The sequence below is a fragment of the Misgurnus anguillicaudatus genome, chromosome 10 (genome assembly GCF_027580225.2).
Source record: "Misgurnus anguillicaudatus chromosome 10, ASM2758022v2, whole genome shotgun sequence".
Taxonomy (NCBI): domain Eukaryota; kingdom Metazoa; phylum Chordata; class Actinopteri; order Cypriniformes; family Cobitidae; genus Misgurnus; species Misgurnus anguillicaudatus.
Window position 1 is genome coordinate 2,330,395 of NC_073346.2, and position 25,705 is coordinate 2,356,099.

At 36.7% G+C, this 25,705-nt stretch overlaps 1 protein-coding gene across 1 annotated transcript in view; it reads left to right on the forward strand.

Annotated features, from left to right (window-relative positions):
- lars2 (leucyl-tRNA synthetase 2, mitochondrial) overlaps positions 1–25,705 on the forward strand; it is an 86,810-nt gene that overhangs the window by 949 nt on the left and 60,156 nt on the right. Inside the window, exons 2-3 of the mRNA XM_055209917.2 lie at positions 1,503–1,714; positions 12,106–12,234. Of these exons, the coding sequence (XP_055065892.2) occupies positions 1,514–1,714; positions 12,106–12,234 (330 nt within the window). The 5' untranslated portion in view covers positions 1,503–1,513. The remainder of the gene's footprint in view (positions 1–1,502; positions 1,715–12,105; positions 12,235–25,705) is intronic.

A 25,705-nucleotide genomic window follows, 5' to 3' on the forward strand; every position in this document is an offset into this window, starting at 1 on the left:
CGCACGCTGAAAACGTTTGGGAACCACTGGACTAGAGTAATACATGCCGGGAAGCTGTAGTAATAACAAATTTGTTAACTGATTGTTCTTTTGAATTAAATTTTTGTCAGCAAATCAATAAAGCAGGTTCACAAATTACTGTCTGAATTCATTAGCAAATCGGTTCAATTTAATATAATTTTAAAACTCCCGCATGGTCTCAAAGCATGGTCATGGGTTCGGTTCCAATGAATGCGCGGATAAAATATAGATCTTGAATGCATTGCTTGGCTTTTGATTACAACATCTGCCCAATTTGTAATTATTAAATCATAGTAACAGAGGTGACATTTTAAAAAAATTAACACTTTAAAGGCTTAGTTCACCCAAAAATGTAAATTTTGTCATAATTTTCTCATCGTCACGTTAATTTTTATTATTTTTTACTGATTAACACAAAAGATATTTTGATAAATGATTGTAAGCACAAACCTGATTGTAACCATTGACTTCCATAGTAGGAAAATAAATATTATGGGATTCAATGGTTACAATCAACTGCGTGCCTCCGTCATTAATCAAAAATAAAATAAAAACATACAGGTTAAGAACAACATGCAGAAATAGTGACACAATTTTAATTTTTGGGTGAACTGTCTCTTTAACTTACAGATGTGTTCACTTTAACAGGGTAGTAATATGATTATAACAATATATTTTTTTAATGATGTATTGTCAAATGATTGGTGCGGTAGTATTTTTAAAAGGAAAACATGGAAAAAGCTGGTGACCAAAATAGAAGATTATGTCAACTAAATCTCAAATATTTGGATACTTCGTTTACTTTGTTTTTATCAAAGTGTGTGTTTAAAGAGTTTGGTATGTTATCATGTTTTTATTATGTTTTATTGTGCTTCTTAGCTGTATTTTTTTTAGTTATGAAGGCTTAAAGGTGGGGTGCGTGATTTTTGAAAAACGCTTTGAAAAAGGAGATTTGAAAAAAATGATCTTGTTTTGAAACCAAACTCTTCATATGTCCTAATATAGCAAGAAGTTAAAAGTGAATAAGATCAGGCCAAATCCAAGATGGCTCATGATGAAAGTAAAACAAAATAAAATGTGTGACTTTCATTACGTTATTGTTTTATGCAGATAAATGACAACCACTAATAACTCTTTTCTTTTTATTTGTCAATTAAATTTTAACAAATCTTCCTACATTCATTGTGTTAATAAAGATTTTATGTTTAATGCAACCATTTTAGATTTTTTGTAGGTGTTATAACGCTAGTTTCCAAGGGGACTGCTGTTTTGTTGCCACCTTACACCGTCTCATGTTGCCATAGTTACATGCATTACTTACATTTTGCTAATATAATGGACATGGATCTCTCTCCTTAACCTTAGAAAAAATATATACTGAGATGGTGAATGTATTGACTTTTCTGTTTTTGACTGTGTGGATCAAATGTTTTTATTTAAATGATCTTACAGATCTACCTAACAGTTTATGTCCCTCTAAGGTCCTAGAGTCATGCCGATCACTGTTTGGAGGGTTGGTGTGTGCCCGCTGAGACAGGTGTGGGGTGCCCAGCTCATCAGGGTCAGCGTCCGTAGTCTGTTTAGTGAAACGGGTGTGTGGGAGCGAGACTACAAGGTCGAGACCCGACGCAAAGTAGAACAATGGTGGCACGGACGCATCCAGGAACAGTGGCAGAAGGATGAGGTGGACCAGGTGAGTCGAGTCATAAAGAATAGTTTAAAGGGACACTTCACCCATTTGAATTAAGCTTTGTATAGTTAGATACCCAGTCATGTTTTTGAATGGTCATGCATCATTTCCTCAGTTTCCGCTGAGACAGGAGAAATACAGATTTCAGTGTTGCACTTCCTTCTTTCAATGATGTAAAAATCATCATTTTGCATCATTGAAAGCAGGAAGTCCAATATCCTTGTTGAGCGGGAAGACTACAAACCAGTAGTGGATGCAGAACGTGACATATGGGTGGGCATGGATTAAGTCGAGGTGGGCCTGAATCTATGGGTGTCACTTTTGAATAAGAGACTATAACAAGTCTATAAAATTCGTCAAAACTTCACGAATCACAAGCGTATTGGTGAGAACACTCATTTAAACAGCATACACACACACACCCGAACTTGACTGCACGTCACATTTTTGACATTATTGATACTTTAAATCGTAATGCTACGTGACATTTTTTGGTAATAAAGTTATTGGGCTGTCATATAGCCTACAAAAAAAGAACCTGCACAAAGTGACAAGAAATATAAATGAACACAAAAAAACTAATTCTTTTTAAATAGCCTATTAAAGTGTTTATTACAAATTAATTTGGCTACTATATGCTTAAAATGAAGCTTCTAACATCACAATCTCTTCATGCAAATCACTAAAAATATATTTTCATTCTCACATATTTAAGTTAACTTACTAAATAAAGAAAGAAAGAGAAAAGGAATTGCTAGAATAATGTTAGACTCTGAGGTTAAACGAAATGACAAATAAATAACCATTTAATTCACTTTAGGTTAACAGATCCTACCACTGCATTTTAGTCGCCTATACAACAATCAGAAGCTTTTAACATTCTCCTCATACATAGATACATAGATGTGTCAAATCGATCGGAAATCACTCAAATATTTAATCATTCTCTTAAGTTACTAAATGAAGAAAGTGAAAAATTACACACTAAAACAATCTTAGTCTCTGAAAACGAAATTACTGTTAATTCTTACAATGACTTAAGTTCGCACAAGAGCAAGCGGGTAGCCTACACGTGAAGAGCGGAGCCCAGGAGCGCGCATATCAGACGTGAACAAGAAAGGAAAATGGGTTTAATTATGCTTTCACTTTATTTCCTGACAGTTTCACTTATTAGTGAGGATAGTAAATGACTGACAAGACGATGCCGGATTACATGCAATATAATTACCTAACTAAATCTGAGAGAATGCAAACACATTACAATATTTTTTCCTCCGCCCGACGGCAGGGCGCAGTTAAATTTTTGGTTGCCCGACAAGAATTCGCAATAGCCCCGGGACGTCGGGCTAGCGACTTTGCGAGTCCTGCATAGGTTTGTTTTTGTAGAAAGACTTTCTTTAAAGTGATTTTCGTTTTGTATAAATTGTATCTTAATTTCAATCAATGTTTAATCAAACAATTGCCTCGAACGTCGGGTGTGGTGTGGATTGAAGTTAACCCACTATATATTTCCGCAGCCTAAGTCTTTCTGCTTTTAATGCAATTATTCAATTAATATCTCAGTTACACAGTAGGCTTATAGAAAGTTAAGATAGGCTCAGTGTTTCCTCTAGGATTTTTTTCAGCTGTGGCGGCAGGGGGCGCCCATGATGATTATAAATGTACATTATTTTTTTATAAGTAGAATATAGGCTACAGTAAACTAACATGTATTTTTTATAATTTTCATGCTGTCATTTACTTTTCCTTATATTTATAGCATATTGCTTTTCTATGTTTGATCTAAAATGTATTTTTTTAAAAAACGTTACATAACTACGTACGTAGTTCGGATATTTCATTGTAGTTTTAATGTAGTGTGCATTGCAAGTTGTGCTCGTGTTTAGCGTTAAAGAGCTGTTGCAAACTCACGCACAGACCTGTTTGATAATCCGCACCGCTGTGATTGACCGAACATCCATCAGCAGCTATTTTATTTCACACCCGGACCATTTGACATAAAGACCCCGAGCCGGTCACACCGCAAATCGCGCAGTTGAATAGAAACCTTTAACGGTCTTCAGACAGATCTTAAACACAAAGCACGGGACCATTTAAAAACTAGTCGAATTTTGGTCTTGGATGTTAGACCCGCATTTTACTCTTGTCTATTGAGTCCCGACCTGCATCTACAACGCAAATGACGCGCGAAAAGCCTATTATTACACCCGTTACATTAAATATTACGCGGTTCACCCGCGGGTACCCCGACCGTGCTGTTTCGTCTGAAACAGATAAAACAGTCTCACCGTCTGCCTCAAGTTTCTATTACCAACGTTCTTCTCTTCCACGGGAATAATGTAAGTTTCCTTACAAACAGATTCGACTATTAATGTCTTGCAGTCGCATATAATTAGTATTCAGTATTTAGCCTTTTGTTTTTGGACAAATATCTTATCATTTAATGTGAAACTTTGTGAGTGTCGATCTAAAGCACAGAAGATTGATTGACAGCTGAGCGGTCAGCAGCGCGCTACTGCGCTTATAGCCTATATTCTGAATAACTAATGACCAGATAAGTTGATAATATGAGTACAGTGATTCCAAATGAATGTCCAAAAAACTCCTAATATGTTAAATCAAAAGTTTAATGTTTTTTCTCGCAGCCCTGCGCTGCGTCCGTGTATATGCGCCGGTGAACATCAAATGCGTGATGACCTTGCACCTTAAATTACCCTAAATTTATAGTCATTAAGATACAAGTAAAACAATATTCGAAACTTCAAATTATGTATTTTTATTTGTGTAAACTCACAATAAGGAGAAAACTTTGTGCTTATTTAAAATCATTAAAAACATGACGTGCTTTCTGCTGCTTTGGTCAGTGCGTCACAAAAAAAAAACAGAAACTCAAATACTTTTTTATTCGTTTTGTCAATTTAATTATTATTTAAGTGTAACATATTTCGTATAGGCTTATTTATTTTATTATTATTTCTCAAAACAGAGACGTAGCCTAATCATCCTCTGTTGATTTAAATCTATTTGTTCATTAAACTAAACCCATGGAAGAAATGATGATACTTTAGGAGATTTATTTATAAATGAGTTAACAACGCGAATCCAGAAAGGAATTTATTTCTAAGACAGCCAGTCTGGCAGGGCGGACATTTCTGTAGCTTTTTTGCGAGCTGCCGCCGTGGGTTTTGTCTAGAAGGGATACAGCAAATGCCGAAAAGTTAAGGATTAGATTTGGAGGTAGGATTATTAGGATGAACACAGCGGCTCTGGCTAAATGAGATACAAATACATCCTACAATCGTGTGAAATTTTGTGTTTAGAGTTGGGTTTCGTTGAAGGATTAGGATAAAACAGTGGTCATCCAGCGAGATTTCGTTTGCTGTATCCCTTCTATCCACAACCGCAGGCGTGGCGGGGATGTTTTAGGCATGGCGGGCCGCCACGGTAGAATGTATATAGCGGAAACACTGTAGGCTATTTGTTGCTTAAAGTGCCCATATTATAAAAAACAAACTTTTTCTGGGTTTTGGGGTGTTCGTTTTAGAGCCCGACCGATATGCGTTTTTTCGGGCCGATGCCGATACAGATATTAGGGAGTAAAAAAAGACCGATAACGATATATCGGCCGATATTCTTTATGTGTACATTATAGTTCAGTATATACTACAGTATATTATACTAAAGTACTGTACATAGAATACACTATATACTTTAACATAATATACTATGAATAAATACAATGCAATGCAATGATCACTCACAAATGTGGTGATCACTCACAAATGTGGTGATCCAACACTTATATTGATGTGACAAAGATGTACTATAGGCAAGAAGTTAACAATAAACTTTATTATCCAAAATTAGTTGGATATCAGTGCACTAAACAGTAAACTTGACTTATTATAAATAACTTTAAAACACAAAGAGAACAAAATACATAAAACTTGCATCATTTGCAGTTTTGACGAGAATAACGTTATAAAGAGAAACTTATGAAGTCATTGATTAATATTAGCTTTACAGTAAGCTGTGTACTTCACAAATTAGTTAGCCACTCACAGTTATGAAGACAATGCTTGACGGAGCACATACTAATGTACGCTATGTTTAATGTGCTTGTGCACAACGTTTTTATAACACAAACCCAGGGTTCCGTGCAAACTTTAGACTTTTATAAAAATAAAGCGTCTTCGCTCCGCCTCTTTTATTTAGCAAGGGTGTAGAGTTGCGCGAGCTTATTGAATCAATTGCTCTGAAATGAGCGTGTTAACTAACAACACAAGCAGCAGTAATCTCATATAGTGTTATATAAGTGCACGGCTGCGCGTAGTTTAAACGTGTCATTTCTTCGTCTCGCGTCATTTCTCCCGCTTGCGTTTTAACTCGCAAGTCGACAAAGAGACGGATTAAAAACACCAAATGTAAGCGGGAATGCGTCTCTCTTGTCCATTTATAATCCAATCGACCAAAGCGCGTCTTAATACCAGGTGTAACAATGTTGTGAAGAAGACACTGCGTGACTGCAGCCACCTGAACTGAGAGACTGACTGACTGAAGTGAAGGGGGTGGGGGATTGGCTGGTGTCACTACAGTGAGTGATCTGGGTCGCCATTAGCTACCAGTATGGCGCACTCTGCTGGACAAACAAGTACTTACATCTTTCAAATGCATTTAATGTTTTCTGTAACAAACGTTCATATCGGCGCATATCTGCGGCTTATACGCCGATACAGATATATCTGCGACATGCTCATATCGGCCGATAAAATCGGCAAAACGATAAATCGGTCGGGCTCTAGTTCATTTGTGTCTCTGATGCTCCCACATGCATACAAACTTGAATCCATCCATGCTGTTTTGAGTGAGATACAGGTTTGGCCTCTGCCTTGAGTCTCAGATTGCACGAGTTCAAACTCGGCGCCGTTGTGACGTAGCTAGCCGTTTCGTCACATTCTGTTTGAATTTTACCGCCCACCACCCGACTCGCAGGTCTCCACCCACCAGGTAGCTAGAGAGCACAGAGCAGTCAGTCACTTCGCTGATACCCTCTATGCTGTTATCATGTCTCACGGAAATAACAGCGCTATTTGGATATTATGGATTATACTCCCGCCTACTTTTAAAACAAAGTTTTAACGCGTGTAGAGGTCTTCTTGGCTCCAAAGACATATGCCCGACACAAAATCACCCGGATCACTTTTTACCCGAACTCGACGTGCAAAAATCTTTTTTTAAAAGAAAGACCCGACCTGAGACAAACCCGAGAAAATTAGACCGACCGACCCAATGGCTCTTGGCAAACATGCGAAAGAGTTCTTCTCGGGTTCGTACAGCAAAAATAAAATCATTTTAAATTACCAGAGACCCGATGCCACTAATATTATACTCGACCCGTGTCCAAGGCACGCATGAAACTTTTAGACCCGAACCCATTCGGGTCGGACCTCGGGTTTTCGGATCTAAGTGGAGCCATGAAGACCTCTACTGCTAAGCACTTTACGGAGGTTAAAGAAAGCATACATCAATAGCATAATGTCTTATTTTATCGCGTACTGTACACTGTAAAACTTTGCTGCCTTAAAAAAATTTGTCATGTCAGATGAGTTGTCACAACTTAACACAAGTCAACTTAATTTTATAAGTTATAACAACTCACCTGTAGTTATAACAACTCATATCTAGTCAAGATAAATAATAGTAAGTTGAAATGACTTGTAAATCCGAGCTAATTCAACAAAAAATGTTAAGGCAGCAAAGTATTTTTTACAGTGCGTCAGCCACCTGCTGGTGAATGCGCAAACAACACACATCTACAATCTCCTGAATCATAGTTAATTGAGACAATGCTCCCCGCAGGGAAAATCAAAATGTTTTAGTGCCTTAAAATTCTGTGGTTGGTATGATTGCAGTTGTAAGTTTCGAGTGGTTCTGGAAACTCTACAAATGAACACAAGACAAGTCTTCTCACAATGCCACTTTGCTATGTGTATATATATATATATATATATATATATATATATATATATATATATATATATATATATATATATATATATATATATATATATATATATATATATATATATATATATATATATATATATACATATATATACATATACAGACAGACATACAGACATACATATATATACAGTCTTCTGGACACATTATTCTGTGTTAAACAAAACGTGTGTTGTCATGCTAATTTTATTTGTTTGTTGGTTTCAATTTTTACTTTTAGTGTGTATATATAAGTATATATATATAAGTATATATATATATATATATATATATATATATATATATATGAAGAGTTTGGTTCCAAAACGCAATAAATCCATTTTGACAAATTTCGGTAAAAAACGTGTTTTCTATACCAAGAAAGTGACAAGATGAAAACCAGTATTTTCTGTTACAAACTTTCACACAGCATCTTTAGGTTATAAAAACATAAAAAATTCAAATCCATAACTTGATTTTCAAAGATTTATTATAAAAACTAATTCTTTTTTCCACAAAATGCAATAAATCCATGACAGTTTTTTATTTCAAAATGCTATAAATCTATTAAATCAATGTATAAATGTGCATTCATCTTTACCATTTTATATTTATTTAGTTGACTAGTGGTATACAATGATTAAAAAATAAACATTAATGGCATTAACCAAAACACTTACTTTGTAAGAACACAATGTTTTAGCATGAGAAGCTTGATGCTGTCTGGAGAACAAGCAACCGAGTGCCTCTCGCGGAAATTATTAGCTGTTGATGGCTTACGTTTCTTTCCCGTCACAGAAAACCACCACAGGTTTGGCAATGCTATTAAAGTTTTATTGTGTTTTGTTTGTTGATCACGAAGTACAAAGTAGATGAGGAAAACTAGGACTCCGTGTACTCGGCGCGCCGCCATGTTTGTTTACATTGCGTGACTGGTCCGCTGTAATAACAGAAATGGATTTATTGCGTTCTGTAAAAAAGGAGGAGTGGCGTTTGTCGCATTTTGGGAAAAAAGGGAGAAAAGATGACAGAATATCACGGCGGGTATTGGATTTTGCGTAAAATTAATTATTTACTTTTAACTACTGACCTGATATAATACTGATTTTGGCAGTAACTCATTTTTTTCAAAAATGGCGTTTATCGCGTTTTGGAACCAAACTCTTCATATATATATGTATGTGTATATATATGTATGTGTATATATATATGTGTATATATATGTATGTGTGTGTGTATATATATACTTATATACACACAAATATTTTATTTGAAATGTCCATAAAAGTATTATATAAGTATACATATAATATCTGCTACTGTTATTTTTGACATAAGCCGCCATATTGTGATATAGGCCTATTGAGTGAAGTAGGTCCTACTAACGATGCAGAATTACATTCCTCACAAAATACACAAATCCCCATTATGAGTCATTTAAGCTCTTATGACGAGTTCAGACTGCACAATTTTAGCCCTGATTTTTACTCGCCAAGAGGTTTTGAGAAATCGCCGGCAAATGCCTGAAATTACAGGCAAATCAGTGCTTGTGCAGAATCGCCAACGAGTCCCCGACACTCGTGAGAGATCTTGCATGCTAGATATCTGAACCTGTTGGCGATTCAAAATCATGTGTTATGACTAAAAAATAACATTGCGATGACCTACAGCCAATGAGATGGCAACATACAGGGCAGCTGGAAAGTTTGAGGAGGAGTTATGATCCAAGTCCCACGTTGGAACTCCGATCTTGCACGTGTGACCTCGCTTTGTTTCCTTGTAATTTCTCGCGTGCGTTTGGTTGTGAGACTTTGGCCCTGTCACAAACGGCGCACTTCATGTGGACTTTCGGTCTCGTGGCCTTAAATTGCGTGTGCTCGCTTAGTCTACGAGTCCGTAGGGTGTCCCATCTGTCATTTTTAGGCTTTGAAGTGTGCTCATCAGTGCCTCCTTTGCCCCCTTGTTGCGGTCTCTGGCGAAGCCCGCGGTGCAGTAGGCTTCACGCACTTTACCAACCCAGAAGTCCTTGCGAAAGAGCAAACAGACCAATCAGACGACGGAAGGGAGGAGTTCACACTGACGGGCAACTTCTCTTCCTATTTTTGGCGTGACGCTCAAGTCTGTCCCAAAATACGACTCCGGTTCACCTTACGTGGACTCGCATCAAGGGACCCTAAAGTCTGCACTCTATGAGGCTGTTTACATTTGGCATTAACATGTGTTTTCGTCGATCGGATCACAAGTGGACGACGTTAATGCCAGGTGTAAACGGTGTTCAAAACGTTTTGAGCTCGTCCACTTTCGACCACTTTCAACCACATCCAGAGGTGGTCGAAACCACTTTCGATCGGATCGCTTTGGAGTTGCGGAACGCACATGTGGTTTAATGTGTTCGAACAGCCCATTTATCTAATCTGAGGTATTAAACACAAGTTTTACGTCTTTTTTTACTTCTGGCGTAAACATTCGGTGAACAGCGCTATTTGTAGCCTTTCATTGATAAAACCAAGCGGCTGATCTCCGTAGTTTCGTTTTGAAAGCGTGTGAAAGTTGCGCAATCCTATTTCATCAATTGCGCTGAAAATTCAAAGAAAGCTCTTACATACTCATGTACAAAACACTGTGCAGCATGTTTACTTGCTAAACAAGCAGTGCACTCCGACATAATATTACTTTGCGTCCATATAAACTCATAATTACTCCCGCTCGGGTTTGAATGACAGCAGAGAGACTCGCCCACCGTCTCCCAGACCACCCTCTCACAGTATTCAGGACAGAAGCGGTCGAAAGTGGACAAAAGAGACGGAATTAAATACCAGGAGTAAACGTAATGTGTCTCTCTCGTCCACTTGTGATCCGATCGACGAAAACACATCTTAATACCAAGTGTAAACAGCCCCTATGATGTCATCAAAGTGTGGACTCTGAGGAGGAGGTGCCATTTGGGACAGGGCCGTAGTTTGCGGACTGAGACAAAGTTGTCGGTGATGCTTCCTATGGTAAAGTTATTCAGTGTGAAACCCCCTGTCTACGATCCATCATGCAGTGTGAAAACAGCGACTGAACGCTATCCCAGATAGTTATGCAGTATGAAAAGATCTGTGAGCCGACTACTTTGAAAACCATGCAGTCTGAACTCGGCATTAGACACTTGGGTCCACAGATCAAGGATAAAGAGCCAAAATACGGTGGTTTAATATTACAGGGTCCAGTATCTGTCTGACTCTTCCAACTTTTGGCTTGCCTTGAAAATCTGCTGCTATTTTTATTTTGTAGATCTGTAGTTGAATTAAAGAATCATTGAAAGACTGTAAATGGACTGAAAGGACTTGATGCATCGCATTTAATTATTTATGTTTGTAATATATTTTTAATAGTGAATAATTTAAAGGTCATTTCATTTAAATGATTTCATGCTCACTGGAAAATTAAATTTCTCTCATAATTTACTCAATCGTACTACATCAGACGTATATGACTTTCTTTCTTCAGCTGAACAGAGTTATATTAAATCATATCCGGGCTCTTTCTTACTTTGTCAATGGCATTGAATAGGTGCCAATCTATCATCCAAGTAATCACAATGATTAGGTTAACAAATGTCCTTTGAAGCCAATTAATATGTTTGTGTGAGAAAATACAATACAATAGTTTGAGCTTATTTATTGATCAATATGTTGTGTATTAATGTAGATGAGTGAAGTACATTTAAAAGCAGAGAATTATGTGTATTGAATTGTGATAGTTTTCGTGTGAAGATTTTCTCATGCCGTTATTCTATAAATAGTCTGACCGTGTGACGGTACCATTTAACACGTTCGTTTTACTTTCATTCCCCAGACAAATGTGAAGCAGGCTCTCTTCCATATGTTGCCGCTCTGTTTGTCATTGTTTTAATGCATGTCCCACACTCGGTATCTATCTTCTGGCTTTAACAAAGGGTTTCTTGAACAATAGATGTGCTATAAATACAAAGCGGTTCCCTTGTGTGTGTTTCAGTGGGTGTGCCTTGCTTAGATCTGACCTGAAGTGCTTATTTATTTACCAAATGTATCAGTGTTTGTAATTATACCTGTCTGAAAGCTAATTCGCCTACATTGAGGAAAGGGCTTGTCGGAGAGATGGTTCCCTGCCTCTGTCAGCCGTTGAATAATTCAAGCCCATTTTGACCTGCGCTGATTAATGCTGCCCAGTACGGCGGGCAGCATGCCATGAATCATTAAAACCGCTGAGAGTGTATGAGACTTAGAGAGGTCAACAGACTTATCAGCGAGACATTATTCACAACACTTGTTTCAAAAAGCCTGCATGGACAGTTTACTGTGAGAACTGCCTGGTATACTGGGGTTTCAGGAACACATTATAGAAATGAAACTTTTTTTTATGCCTAGATCTCCAAGAAGAAGTTCTACGTTCTCTCTATGTTCCCGTATCCATCAGGCCGTCTACACATGGGTCACGTTAGGGTTTACACCATCAGCGATACCATCGGCCATTTCCAGAGGATGAGAGGCCACCAGGTAATGGAATTTTACTGCTCACTATCCATCACGACATGCATTTATACACTTTCAGGATTTTTTTTTTCATATTTTTAATGTTTTTATGTTCACCCACCTACACGCAGGCATCAAAGCACACGCCCATGTATGTAAAAGCTGTAGTCAAGGTCTCTGTGGAATAGGGTGTTTTAATTATAAAGTGTCTGAATATTGAAAGCGATGTGAATATTTTATTTTTTTAATTAGCGCTGCTTCTCAAACTGTGTCATCATGTTCATACTGTCCTCCTCACACGTTTTAATAAAGTCGGCAGCTCGTCTCACTGAAGAACTAATGTCAGAAATGTTTCTAAAGTATATACTAAAGAGAAAGTATACTTGCGTTGTTTGATGTTGTAAATATTGCCATCAGTAGAGTCTGCATGGAGAGTTTTTAGGATCATCTGTGTGTGTGTGTGTGGCATTGTAAGCACAAATAGAAGGGTCTACTAGGTGACTGTGTGCATGCTTCATACGCATATGTTTGTGTACGTGGTCAATAGCCTGCTCTCACAAATGCTTGAATGCACAACTGTGCACAAGAAGACTTGACTTAAAGGTAAACAATGCTTGACTGTATGGGAACACTCGAATGTGCACCAGGGCATTGTTTACAGTGGCGATGTGAGGGTGCTCCGGGGGCTTAAGCACCCCATGTATCGTATAATGTATTTGATTTTTTCGAAAACGCAATGTGAAGGTCTAAAGAAACAGCTATTGGATAGACATGATCCATGAGATGATAATAATACTATTTTTCTAAATCTGCAACTTATTTCTAAGGGTACGACAACAATGTACTTACAATGTAAAAATTTTGCACTTGCATTTTTCCTGCACATATGACAACGCTGTTAAAATGACTACACAGAACTGCCAAAGTGACTAAAAACATTACATTACTCGCATGCCAGTTGTTGGCGATGTGACATGACATCAACAAACACGACAAAGACGTTTGCTTTTTCAGGCCCCCTTAAAATGCCAGTGTCACCTAAATGAATGGCCAAAACAAATAAAACATTTTTAGTTTTAGTTGAAAATGGTTTCATGTAAATGATCTCTAAATTCTAAGCCTAAAGCCTCATTCAGACCACCAGCGACTTTCTCACTGTGTGTCGCTCGTCTCTTTCAATGAGGTGTTTCTAAATCTGGTTGTCATAAACAACCATCCACTCCAGTAACTGCCGAGAGAAGGAACTTCACTGCTTCGCTATAATTGGTTGTCGCTCCCGAAAACCGCTAATTATTTGCTTAAAGTTAAACTTTTCTTAACTTTCTCCCTGAATGATGGTCTGAATGAGGTTTAATAAAGCAATAAGCCCCAAGAAGCAGTGGGTTAGCAGTGCATTTTATAACAGCTAAGGGGCGTTGTACGCGTCGTGCCTAAAACCCCCTTAGCTGTTATAAAATGCACTGTAACCCCACTACTTTGCGGGGCTTATTGCTTTTATAAAACTGTTGCTTCATATGCATAGCAGGATTTCATTAAATAAAACACAAATAAGTTGTAATTATATTAGTACAAATATTACTCTTCCGCCACACAAAGTAGTTCCTCAGAATCAAGTGTGACTGAAACAGAGCGCAGTTCTCAAGCAACACAGACGCAGCAAAGACACAATGAAAATATGATTTAAGACTGTGGTGTTTATTTTCATAAATCAACATCTAATTTAAACATTAACATTTATATTGTGCAACTGTTGAAGTATTAATCAAATATGCATGGAAGCATTCTAAACTTTAGCTCTTTCCCTGTCAGCGTTTTTTTTTTTTAAGTTGCCACCTAGTTTTATTTTAATGCCTTCCAGAAAAACGATCTTCTTTAAATAAACATAAAATATATCAAATGAAAGAATAGACGCTCCGCTTTAAAAAAAAGTTGTATCCTACCTTCATTTGTTCTCTTATCCCCTCTAAAATTTTCAGCTAAACGCTGAGATAATTTCATTTTTGTGAAGAACTTTTTTAAAGAGCCACACAGATCCAAAATCGAAACTAACCTTTATTGCAGTGTGTCGTGTAGCTGTCCATCAATGTAAACAACGTGTAAAGTAGTTGAACCAAAAAGTGCACGATTAATAAAGTTATTGGCTTCTAAAGCAGGGAGTCGACTCTGAATCGCTGAAACGAGTCGTTATATGGATTGAATCTCCTGCCTGTCTTTATCCACGTCACACGAACGCATCCACGTCACACGAGATGCTAATCTCCGCCTACAGCCTTGCCTGCGGGAGAAACGAAAACTATGACCTGCCCACAGCTAGTTTGAGTGTGAGTGTAAAAATCAGCTCACGCTGTGTTTTCAGCTTGTGTTGTTTTCACTACCAAAGGAGACTTTTTCAAGGAGGGATATTCTAAACGTGTCTGGCTGTGAAGAATCAGTGGTTAAAATTATTTTGTTTAATTTAATTAATTTTTTGACGGAGGGATTTAGACGTTTGGCAATGAAAGATGGTTCAGTACCCACTTTATTTGGAACAACATGCGTCTCCTAACCACAACCTGTAAGTATGATTATAGCTACATATTTGCTTAAATGAGTGTAAAATGTCTATAGTCGTTTTTATTGCTTGGATTAATGATGAATGATATCGTTGTTTAAACTCTAACTTATATACTGTCAGAGTCACGATAGCAAGCGGTTTTGCTATGACCCGGTTAGTTTAGATAAATGCTTAAATGAGTGTAAAATTGTTAGTTTCAATCGTCGTTTGTATTGTTTGGATTAATGATGAAAGATGTTGTGTGTTTAAACTGTTAATTTACTGTCAGAGACTCACGTTAGCAAACGGCTAATGCATGCTTATTTACGGTTTTGCTATGACCCGGTTAGTTTACATAAATGCTTAAATGAGTGTAAAATGTTAGTTTCAATCGTCGTTTTTATTGCTTGGATTAATGATGAATGATGTGTATTGATGTTGACAATGTCTTCTCAGTAAATCATGTTAGCACGAGGTCACTACATGTTGCACTGTTGTTGGTCTGTGCCACCGATCTGTGGTCTGTGAGACTGATCTGTGATCTGTGCAAAGACACTCTGTCAGTTGACCAATCAGAGCAGAGTAGGCTACTGAAAGGTGGGGTTTAGGCAGACTTGAGTCATTGAACGGCTTCACATGAATCGTTTGGGGATCTCTGAGAAATGGGGTAATTTAATTTTACATTTATATTTTGAGAAAATTACAGTGTTTTTTGACCTTGCATGCATTTAAACCGGTTGTCCGGGACTTATAAATAGTGATAGGATGCTTAAAATTGTCATCTTACAGGCTCTTTAAGAGATCAGATTCAGAGCCTGATCAAAACTTCTGTGTTTTTAGTGTGTTGAGTGAATGCGTCAGTGTTTAAGTTGGGTAAGATCGCCACCCAATGGATAATAGCAGAGATATAAATTTAAGATAGAAACTCATAGAGAACATTTGAAGAGTTTGGTTCCAAAACGCAATAAATCCATTTTGACAAATTTTGGTAAAAACGTGTTTTCTATACCAAGAAAGTGACAAGATGAAAACAACTATTTTCTGTTACAAACTTTCACATAGCATCTTTAGGTTATAAAAACATAAAAAATTCAAATCCATAAGTTGATTTTCAAAGATTTATTATAAAAACTGATTATTTTTTCCACAAAATGCAATAAATCCATGACAAGTTTTTATTCAAAAGGCTATAAATCTATTGAATCAATATATAAACGTGCATTCATCTTTGCCATGTTATATTCATTTAGTTGACTAGTTACACACTAATTAAAAATATAAACATTAATGTTATTAATCAAAACACTTACTTTGTTATATTAAGAACCCTGTCATTGCGGTTATACTTGACGTCGTCGCTTAACGTCTTTCACATCGATCAGCTGTAAAATGTTTTAGTCCTGCTCGATTGTCGTTGACTTTGAGTAAAATTATGTAAAGTTTTTCATAAGATCCTCTGGGGTCAATGTGTTAGCATGAGAAGCTTGCTGTCGGGAGAACAAGCACCCGTCTCCCGAGTGCCTCTCAGGGAAATTATTAGATGTTGATCGCTTACGTTTCTTTCCCATCACAGAAAACCATCACAGGTTTATCAATGCAATTAAAGTATTATTTTGTTTTGTTTGTTGATCACAAAGTACAAAGTAGATGAGGAAAACTAGGACTCCGTGTACTCAGCGCGGCGCCATTGTTTGTTTACATTGCGTGAATGGTGCGCTGTAGGATTTATTGCGTTCTGTAAAAAGGGGTAGTGGCGTTTATCGCATTTTGGGAAAAAAGGTAGAAAAGATGACAGAATAACATGGCGGATATTGGATTTTGCGTAAAATTAAGAATTTACTTTTAAATACTGACCTGATATAATACTGATTTTGGCAGTAACTCATTTTTTTCAAAAATGGCGTTTATCGCGTTTTGGAACCAAACTCTTCATTTTCTCTTTATTGACGAGATGACTCAAAACTATTTATTGACATTTATCTGGATATCGCCATTAATTGTGCAATTGTAGACAAATTAAAAATATGATTAAAGATTGTGGGGTTTATTTACATAAATCAGTACGCAACAACATTGACGCAGTGATACCTATGTAATGGGCTCTGAACCGTGAAGTTACCGGGGTATTTTATCACGGCTTAGAATGCGTTTCAACCAGAGATGGGACCAAGTCACACATGTGCAAGTCTCAAGTAAGTCTCAAGTCTGAACCTTCAAGTCTCAAGTAAGTCCCAAGTATTTTTTTTCTTGGGCAAGTCAAGTCGAGTCACAGGCTATGTCAAGTCAAGTCCAGTAGTAGGTCAAGTCAAGTCCAAGTCAAGTCACCTTATTATTGTAATTTTACCTGCAGAATCTGATCTTAATGAAGATTTATAAAATATAAAGATATAAAGAAATACTTGTGTTCAGTAAAATACATCATGGAATCAAACAAAATTGTAATCTCTTCCGTTCACGCGCCTACATTTGAAATAACAAACTTGAGCGTACAAAAGAGGCGATATGTGAACCGGCCCTAACATTGTAGAATCCAATCTTTTTTCTCTGTGTGTGTGTTCAGATGGCAAACATAGAAAAAGTAGCCAAGTCTCGTACCGCTCAGATCAAGGGAAGTATTTTAAAAAAATAAATCAAAATGATTTTGCCCACATTGTCCCTAACACGGTATGATGAGGGTTAATGGCTACTTTAGCTATTATTACATTAGCTAACTACCAACTAACCAGATATTAACAAATTGACAAGCACTTACTGGGCAGAATGGCTCTTCAAATGACGGACGAAATTGGAGGTTGTCGTCTGGCTGCCTGTGACTTTAATGTTGCATGTCTTGCGACGCACTGTTCGTCTTTTGCCATCTTGCTGAAGCCGAAAGCGATGACCCAAGCTATCCCTCTCGCTGACATGTTGATATCTGTTCTAAGTGGGCGTGGTGTGAGTAAGGTACGAGAGGGCATGACTGATGATAATGTCGTGATTCAGTCATGACAAAGCCATTCTCAGCCTGCGCTCCAGCTGGGTCAACTTTATTTTTTTTAATAGTTTATATATTTTTATATTCAAACTGAAAACATGATGTGTCATTCAAGTCATCGTGTCTCAAGTCAAGTCAAGTCCCGAGTCTTTAACTTCCAAGTCTGAGTCAAGTCTCAAGTATTTCATTTTTTGTCAAGTCACAAGTCACAAAAATAGTGACTCAAGTCGACTCGAGTCCAAGTCACCAAGTCACAAGTCCCCATGTCTGGTTTCAACCAATCAGAATGAAGAACCAGAACGAGAAGTTTTACAATAGTTTTTTTTTATAGTTTACATTGTCCCTTTGTAGGTTTGTAGTTTGGTCAAAATGAAATGAGTCAATTAATTGAATACCTGCGTGATAGCCACAAATTAATTTAATCAACAAGAGAAAGAAACAGGCAAGTGATAAAGGTGTATTAACCTCCAAAGACCCGAGCTTTGGTTTGGTTTGCATCTTCGATTTTTTCCAGCTATTTTGGGGTTGGGAAGAACCAATAAATACAATAAAGAAATATTTTTCTTTGAACATAAAGCAGTGTAATTGTCCATGTTTGTATATAACGGGTTCCAGTTACACAGAATTAAGTATTATGATGGAAACAACAACTTAGGAGGTTAAGATACAAGGAAGATACAACATGAGGACAGATCATTCCTGACCCCCCTTCTTATTTTTCCTGAGATTCTCATATATATTACCAGTCTACCCTGTTATTATCCCATTTAAATATTGTCCCATATTGTCCCTGCTTTCAGACGGAGCAGCATTTACTACACAGAGCTGTAGTTCCCTGACAAGCTGGGCCATAACACAGACAATATGTCCGCGATAATTAATGCAAAATTGGCCCGATTGTCAGTGAACTTAAATTTCTGAAAGATTTTACATGGCAATGTTCTCCTGATGGTCAAGCTTATTGAAATGGAAAGCTTGCCTGTCATGAGCTGTATTTTTTAATTAATGTTGTTGACCTCATAAATATGTAAATGAGAACATTAACCCAGGGTTTACTAATGTACTTTGTAAAATCTTTTAACCATAACATCCTGTTTTAAATGTCAGGGTAAAGTATGAACCTTGTAAAACATTTGATTGTCTTTATTTAGTTTTCTCCGTTTCTTTCCTTTGAATGTCCTTTAAATGTCTCCGCTTCGGTCCAAGACTAATCTCTGTCTGATTAAAGTGAATGGCAGCATCTGGTGTGTGTTGTAAGCAAAGCATTGTGATTTAATTAGTCTTGACAAAGTGAAACTGTTGATTGAATTGGAATTGACAGTCTTCAGTTTGGAGACTTTCACTGAAACAGACCATGACTTGGGGAGTTACTTTTAATCTAACCATCTGCCTTCTTGTAATCCTCTAAGGATACTGATACCAGTTACTTAAATATTTAGGTGTCTACAATGAATATGTATCAAAAACAAATGTATAATGTTTTAATTACTATAAATAATAGCGATCATTGTTGCATTTATATTAATAATATGTATTGTAATTATGTCGTGCTATTGCATGCGTAGTTGTTTTTTGATTGGCATTAAACAATCAATAACTGAAAAGTGTAAAAAGTGTTTTGGTAACAATTACTGATTTGGCTGCTTATCTCTAATCCATACATATGACACAAGACTAGATATCAGGGTATCAAATCAAATCATGGTCCTGTAAGAGCATACAGATAAGATTGTAGCTCTCATAGACAAGACTGTATTTCATATCTCTGATTAATACTTGAACTTGTCCGCCCACCAATGTTGTTTCACAACATTTCAGAAAAAAATATGTATTTACAGTTCTCACTTGTACACATGTACAGACCGATGCCCACCTCCACAAACAGAAAAGAAACAAAGCATTTCACAGTTGTAGGTTCTCATGGAAGTAAGACCTGTTAAAGCAAGATATCTGGCTCTGATTCAGGATGTATTCCCTCTGTTGGATCTGTTGTTACACAGCTCCAGCCTCTTACACTGGTATTGTCATGACATCTTGTACAGTTTCTAAATATGTTCATGTAACCTGCTGAGATTCCATTAAAAGTAACATACATTGGATAAAAAAACTTTATTTTCATACAGTGTAATAATACAGCACTAAGTATCATCTATCATTCTCATTATAAATTTGTTAAGGTTTTTTTTAAATGTCTTCTGATAAATGTATATGACAGAAAAATTGTCCTTAATCCATCATGCATTTAAGTGTTCATTAAAGTATAACATAAAGTGACAACTAAAAAGCACACTCCCCATGTATAACAACAGTACAGATATTTTTGAACACATGGGGCCTTATTTTAACGATCGAAGCTCATTGTCTAAAGCGCACAGCGCAACGTCTAAATGGGCGTGTCCGAATCCACTTTTGCTAATTTAAAGACGGGAAAAATGGTTTGTGCGCCGAGCGCATGGTCGAAAAGGATTGGTCCTATTTTTTAATGAGTAATGGGAGTATTTTGGGCGTAACGTGCAATAAACCAATGAGAGTCTCAGCTCTCATCCCCTTTAAAAGACAGTTGCACTGGCGCTATGTCTAATCCCTATTTAGATGACGGACTTTGTGAACTGAAAAACTAAACGGAGGAAGAAGTTCCCCAGTTTAAGATAAATGTTAAATAATGGAGTTGTTTTTCACTTGTATTGAATTGTTATCTTTTTATTAAAACCTTTAAAACCTGTTTTCTTTTAGTCATGGAAGTAAAAAAGCAGGCTTGTAATTGCTTTAAATCTATGGCTGTCCAATATCATCAAAAAATAATTTACAAGTAAGAAAAGGTTTGTACTGTAAAAATACTTTATTTGTAACAAACAAGAGATAAAGAATTTACAAACGGCTCTCCGCAAGTTTTAGCACTTGGACAGCGTCACAAGTTTTTTATAAGCATTACTTAAAAATGTTTCTCATCTCACCATATCCACAGGTACAGAGTCATCATATACAATAAATCCGTGAGGTAGCATTTAAAAAAAAAAACATTTAAAAACAGATGCATTGCGCCTTCTAACATCTCATAATTAGTCCTCATTTATGTCCAAGAGACTCAATAATAATCTTTTACATTCAATCCTTTAATCTTTCATATTTAAAAGCGTGTTTGTGCTGCTGCGCATTCATGTATGTGTTAAGCAAACCTGCATTGTCGTCCCGTTTAGGCGCTTATTACTAATGTGCTCTTTAAATAACATAAAACACATTGCGCCATTGACTTTAGATTTTAGAACAGGTTTTTGTTGGTCAATGGCGTAGTCTATTTGAGTTGCCTCAAAATAGCAACGCTCCAACAATGCGCCTGAACACACCTCGCTTTCAGACCAGAATGCCCATGGGCGCAAAAGGGTATTTAAACAACGTGGAGCTAAACGTGAAAATGATAATTGTGCCGGGTGGAAACTAGCAAAAGACACTTGCGTCGCTCATTGCGCTGCATTGCGCCGGGTGTAAGAGAGAGCCCATGGAGTTCATGGTATGCTTCAGTACATACAAACAAGTTTGATTTTATTTCAGTCTTCATTTTCACATGATGCACTCATTTTTTAAACTAAAATTGCACACTTTAAAGGTGCAGTGTGTAAATTTTAGCGGAATCTAGTGGTGAGGTTCCAAATTGCAACCAAAAGCTCAGTTCACAGCTCACCCCTTGCTTTTGAAATGCATAGAGAAGCTACGGTAGCCACCACCTGACAAACATGTCATGATTGGAGACAACGTAATAAAAAAGTTTGTCCTTTAAGAGCTTCTGTAGAAACATGGTGGCACAAAACGCCGACTTCCATGTAAGGGGACCCTTGGTGTATGTAGATAAAAACGTCTCATTCTAAAGTAATAAAAACATAACGGTTCATTATGAAAGGCGTTTATACACCCCTGATAATATAGTTATTCTTATTATTTTGCATTTCTGTCAAGAGATCCTTCTAAAAATTACACACTGCACCTTTAAAGGCACACCGCAGAACTTTTTGGCCACTAGGGGGCGCTAGACATGTATTTTTCACGCCTAGCGCCCCAAGAGGCCACAAGCGCCGCAGCACTGTCGCAAAGGAAAAGAACTGGCCAACCTTAAAAATAAACTAAAAACTAAACATTTAAAACGCTAAAAGATCAACATTTTGAGGCATCAGGGAGAAACGCAGTCATGTTACAACTTTCTGATGAGGAACTCGAGGCAGAAGCCATTTCTCAATCTGAAGGTTGCAGCCTCCGGATGTCGTATTTCTAAGCTGCATACGTCATCAAGACTGTCTTATTTCAGAATATTAACAATTATAAAGTTGACTATTATACTTAGTTAATCGTAAATTGTTGCAGTATGCTTATGACTTGCGAATGTAATGCTCAGTTTACCTTAATAAACCAGGCTTGATGACGTATGCAGCCTGCATGTTTGACCTCCGGAGGCTGCAGCCTTCCAATTGAGAAACGACCAGAAGTATTTCCTTGCCTTTTTCCAAACAAATATTGTTGCATCGTCTCTCTCTCCCTCGCCACTAGGATTTTCCGCAATGGCGCTCACTTTTCTTCTCTTTTGTGTGAAAATTGTCACTCCAAATCCAAGTAAACTGATGTGTTAAGGTCTGCCGCTTTGTTATACATCACGCGAGTGACAGCGGAACGCAGCAATTGAGGAAGAGTGAAGAGAAAAACGCTCGGATCTGATTGGTGAATGAATAGGGTTTGGTTTTACACTGTGTGAGTTTGAGCAAGTTTGACTGACTGCTATAGCATCCTGGATCGTAATGTAAATATAGACAGTAAAAGGAAGGTAAATACGTGAACACGTGAATGCGCTCTCTGAATACAGGGAACTATATGCAAGATAAACGCCGTCATTTATAAAGAAGATCGCATTTATGTATGAATCAAGATCGTGAGTTTATATAAAACATTTCCATAATGACCCATAATGGGTAAATATTGGATAAAACATATGCTGGGTTAAAAATGATGACCCAATGCTGGGTTGTTGAAGAGTATTTTCTCAGATTTTCGCATCTTTAGCACGCAACCCTTGACAGTGCTGACTAATATTGCATTATTTTGTTACTGTTTTGTCAATCTATACACTGTTTCTCATTTCATGTGTTACATTACTGATCAATGTTATTTAGGGCTTTAACACGTCCTGAAGTTTGACTTCTTGTCAGGAGTTCTTGCTGCTAATACTGTTGCATTATGTTACAAAATTAAATTATTATACTACAATACTGTACATAGAATACATATATACGTTAACAGAATATAAATAAATACAATGCAATGCAATGACCACTCACAAATGTGGTGATTAAACACGTGACTAAGATATGTACTATAGTCAAGAAGTTAATTAAGTCAATAAAGTTTATTATCCAAAATGAGTCTGATATCAGTGCACTAAACATTAAACTTGACTTATTAAAAATAACTTTAAAACACAAACAGAACAAAATACATAAAACTTGCATCATTTGCAGTTTTGACGAGAATAACGTTATATTGGACTTGTATTGAAAAAGGAAAACTTGTGAAGTCCTTGTTTATTAGCTTTACAGTAAGTTATGTACTTCACAAATTAGTTAGCAACTTACCATTAAGACGACAATGCTTGACTGACAACATACTGATATAGGCTACTGTTTAATGTAGTGCACAATGTTTTTATAACACAATCCCACAGTGTTTGGCGCAAACTTTAAACTTTTATAAAACTAAAGCGTCTTCTTTCTGCCTCTTTTATTTTGCGAGGTTGTAAAGTTGCGCAAGCTTATTAAATCAATTGCTCTGAAATGAGCATGTTCATTAACAACACAAGCAGCTGTAATCTCATATACTGTTTTATAAATGCACGACTGCGCGTAGTTTAAACGTGCCATTTCTCCATCTCGCTTCATTTCTCCCGCTTGCGTTTTATTAACTCACAAATCGACAAAAGAGACGGATTTAAAACACCAAATGTAAACGGGAATGCGTCTCTCTTGTCCACTTATAATACAATCGACCAAAGCGCGTCTTAATAACAGCTGTAAAAATGTTGTGAAGACACTGCGCCAGTGGTTCTCAAACTGGGGGCCCTGAGATGGCCCTGGTTTTTATTAAATAAATTAATTTATTATAAATTCTGTGTACTAAAATCTCAGAAACATACTGCTACTAACAAACAGCACTACATTGATTAACTTAATATGTTTTGTTTAATTAAAATGTTAAGTTTTACAATGTTTTATGCCATAAATTTTCTTTGGGGGGCCATGAAAGGATGCACCGTATTCAATGGGGGCCGCACGCTGCGTGACTGCCGCCTGAACTGAGAGACTGGCTGAAGTGAAGGGGGTGGGGGAGTGGCTGGTGTCACTACAGTGAGTGACCTGGGTCACCATTAGCAACCAATATGGTACACTTTGCTGGACAAACAAGTACTTACATCTTTCAAAAGCATTTAATATGTTCTGTAAGAAATGTTTATATCGGCGGCATATCTGCGGCTTGTACGCCAATACAGATATATCTGAGACAGGCTCATATCGGCCGATAAAATCGGCAAAACGATAAATCGGTCGGGCTCTAATATTTACTAAAAACAAGTGTAACACAAAAATCTATCTTGTTCTGTTGTGTTACTTTTGACCCACCTTGTGTGTTACTTTCATCCCAGCTGACAGGGTCAAGAGTAACAATGTGCAACTTATGTTCAAAGTGAAAATATACTGAAGTCATTTTACATTTGTTTAAAATTCCACCTGGTATTAATAGACCACATTGTTGAGTTATTGATAACAGCAAAAGTATATCTCTGTCTAAAAAAATCTTTTAAAATTAAGTTTTTTTTTATTTTACTTTCGCCCCTGCTCTCCCTAACAATACATTAAACTACAAATATTTAGAAATCACAAATGTTTTGTAAAGTTTTTAGACAAAAACATTACATGGCGAGCAAGAAACATAACATAAGTGATATATTAGATTTATTGGTAACACTTTGCAATTAGTTAACATTAATGAACTACATAAGTTAACATTAACTAATAATGAACTGCACTTATACAGCATTTATTAATATTTGTAAATGGTGATTTCAACAATTACTAATACTTTATTGAAATCTTGTTAACATTAGTTAATGCACTGTGAACTAACATGAACAAACAATTAAAAGCTTAATTTCTATTAACTAACATTAACAAAGATTAATAAATACTGTAACAAATGTATTGCTCATGGTTTGTTCATGTTAGTTATTACATTAACTAATGTTACTTATGTTAAATAATGAACTTTATTGTCTTCATCTTTATCTATTGTGTTCATCTTTTTTAAGCATATGTTTGTTGCTCTTAACAAGACATAGCTTCATACATTGACCAGATCACAAAAGCGCATGTTGTACACTTTGAAGTGATATAGATAATCATTATATTATCAACAAAAGGCACTGATTTCATGGAATTTCTGTGAAATAATCTAATGATAAGATGGCGCATCAAAGTTCATTTCAGTACACTCTAAAAATGGCCGGGTTATTTTTGACCCATAATGGGTGAATATTGGACAGAACCCGTGCTGGGTTAAAAATGTACCTAATGCTGGGTTATTTCAACTCAACTGCTGGGTTATTATACCCCATGGTTGCATAACAACAACCCAACACTGGGCCATTTTGACCCAGCATGGGGTAATTTTTAACCCAGCATGTGTTTTGTCCAATATTTATTTACCCATTATGGGTCAAAAATAACCCAGCCATTTTTAGAGTGTATGATTTCATCCTCTGACGTGATCTTACTCAGTCAATATTAAAGATATCAATGTTATATTTACACAAAACACTTGCTTTTACATTGTGGTGGAAGTAAATGTAGAAAACAGTAGATCACAATAAATGACTTAAGCTGGGTTTTTACAGGCAGGGTCATGTTTTGTTTCTTTCAAGGATGCTCTGTGAAGAATCCTTCCAAAAACAAATAGAT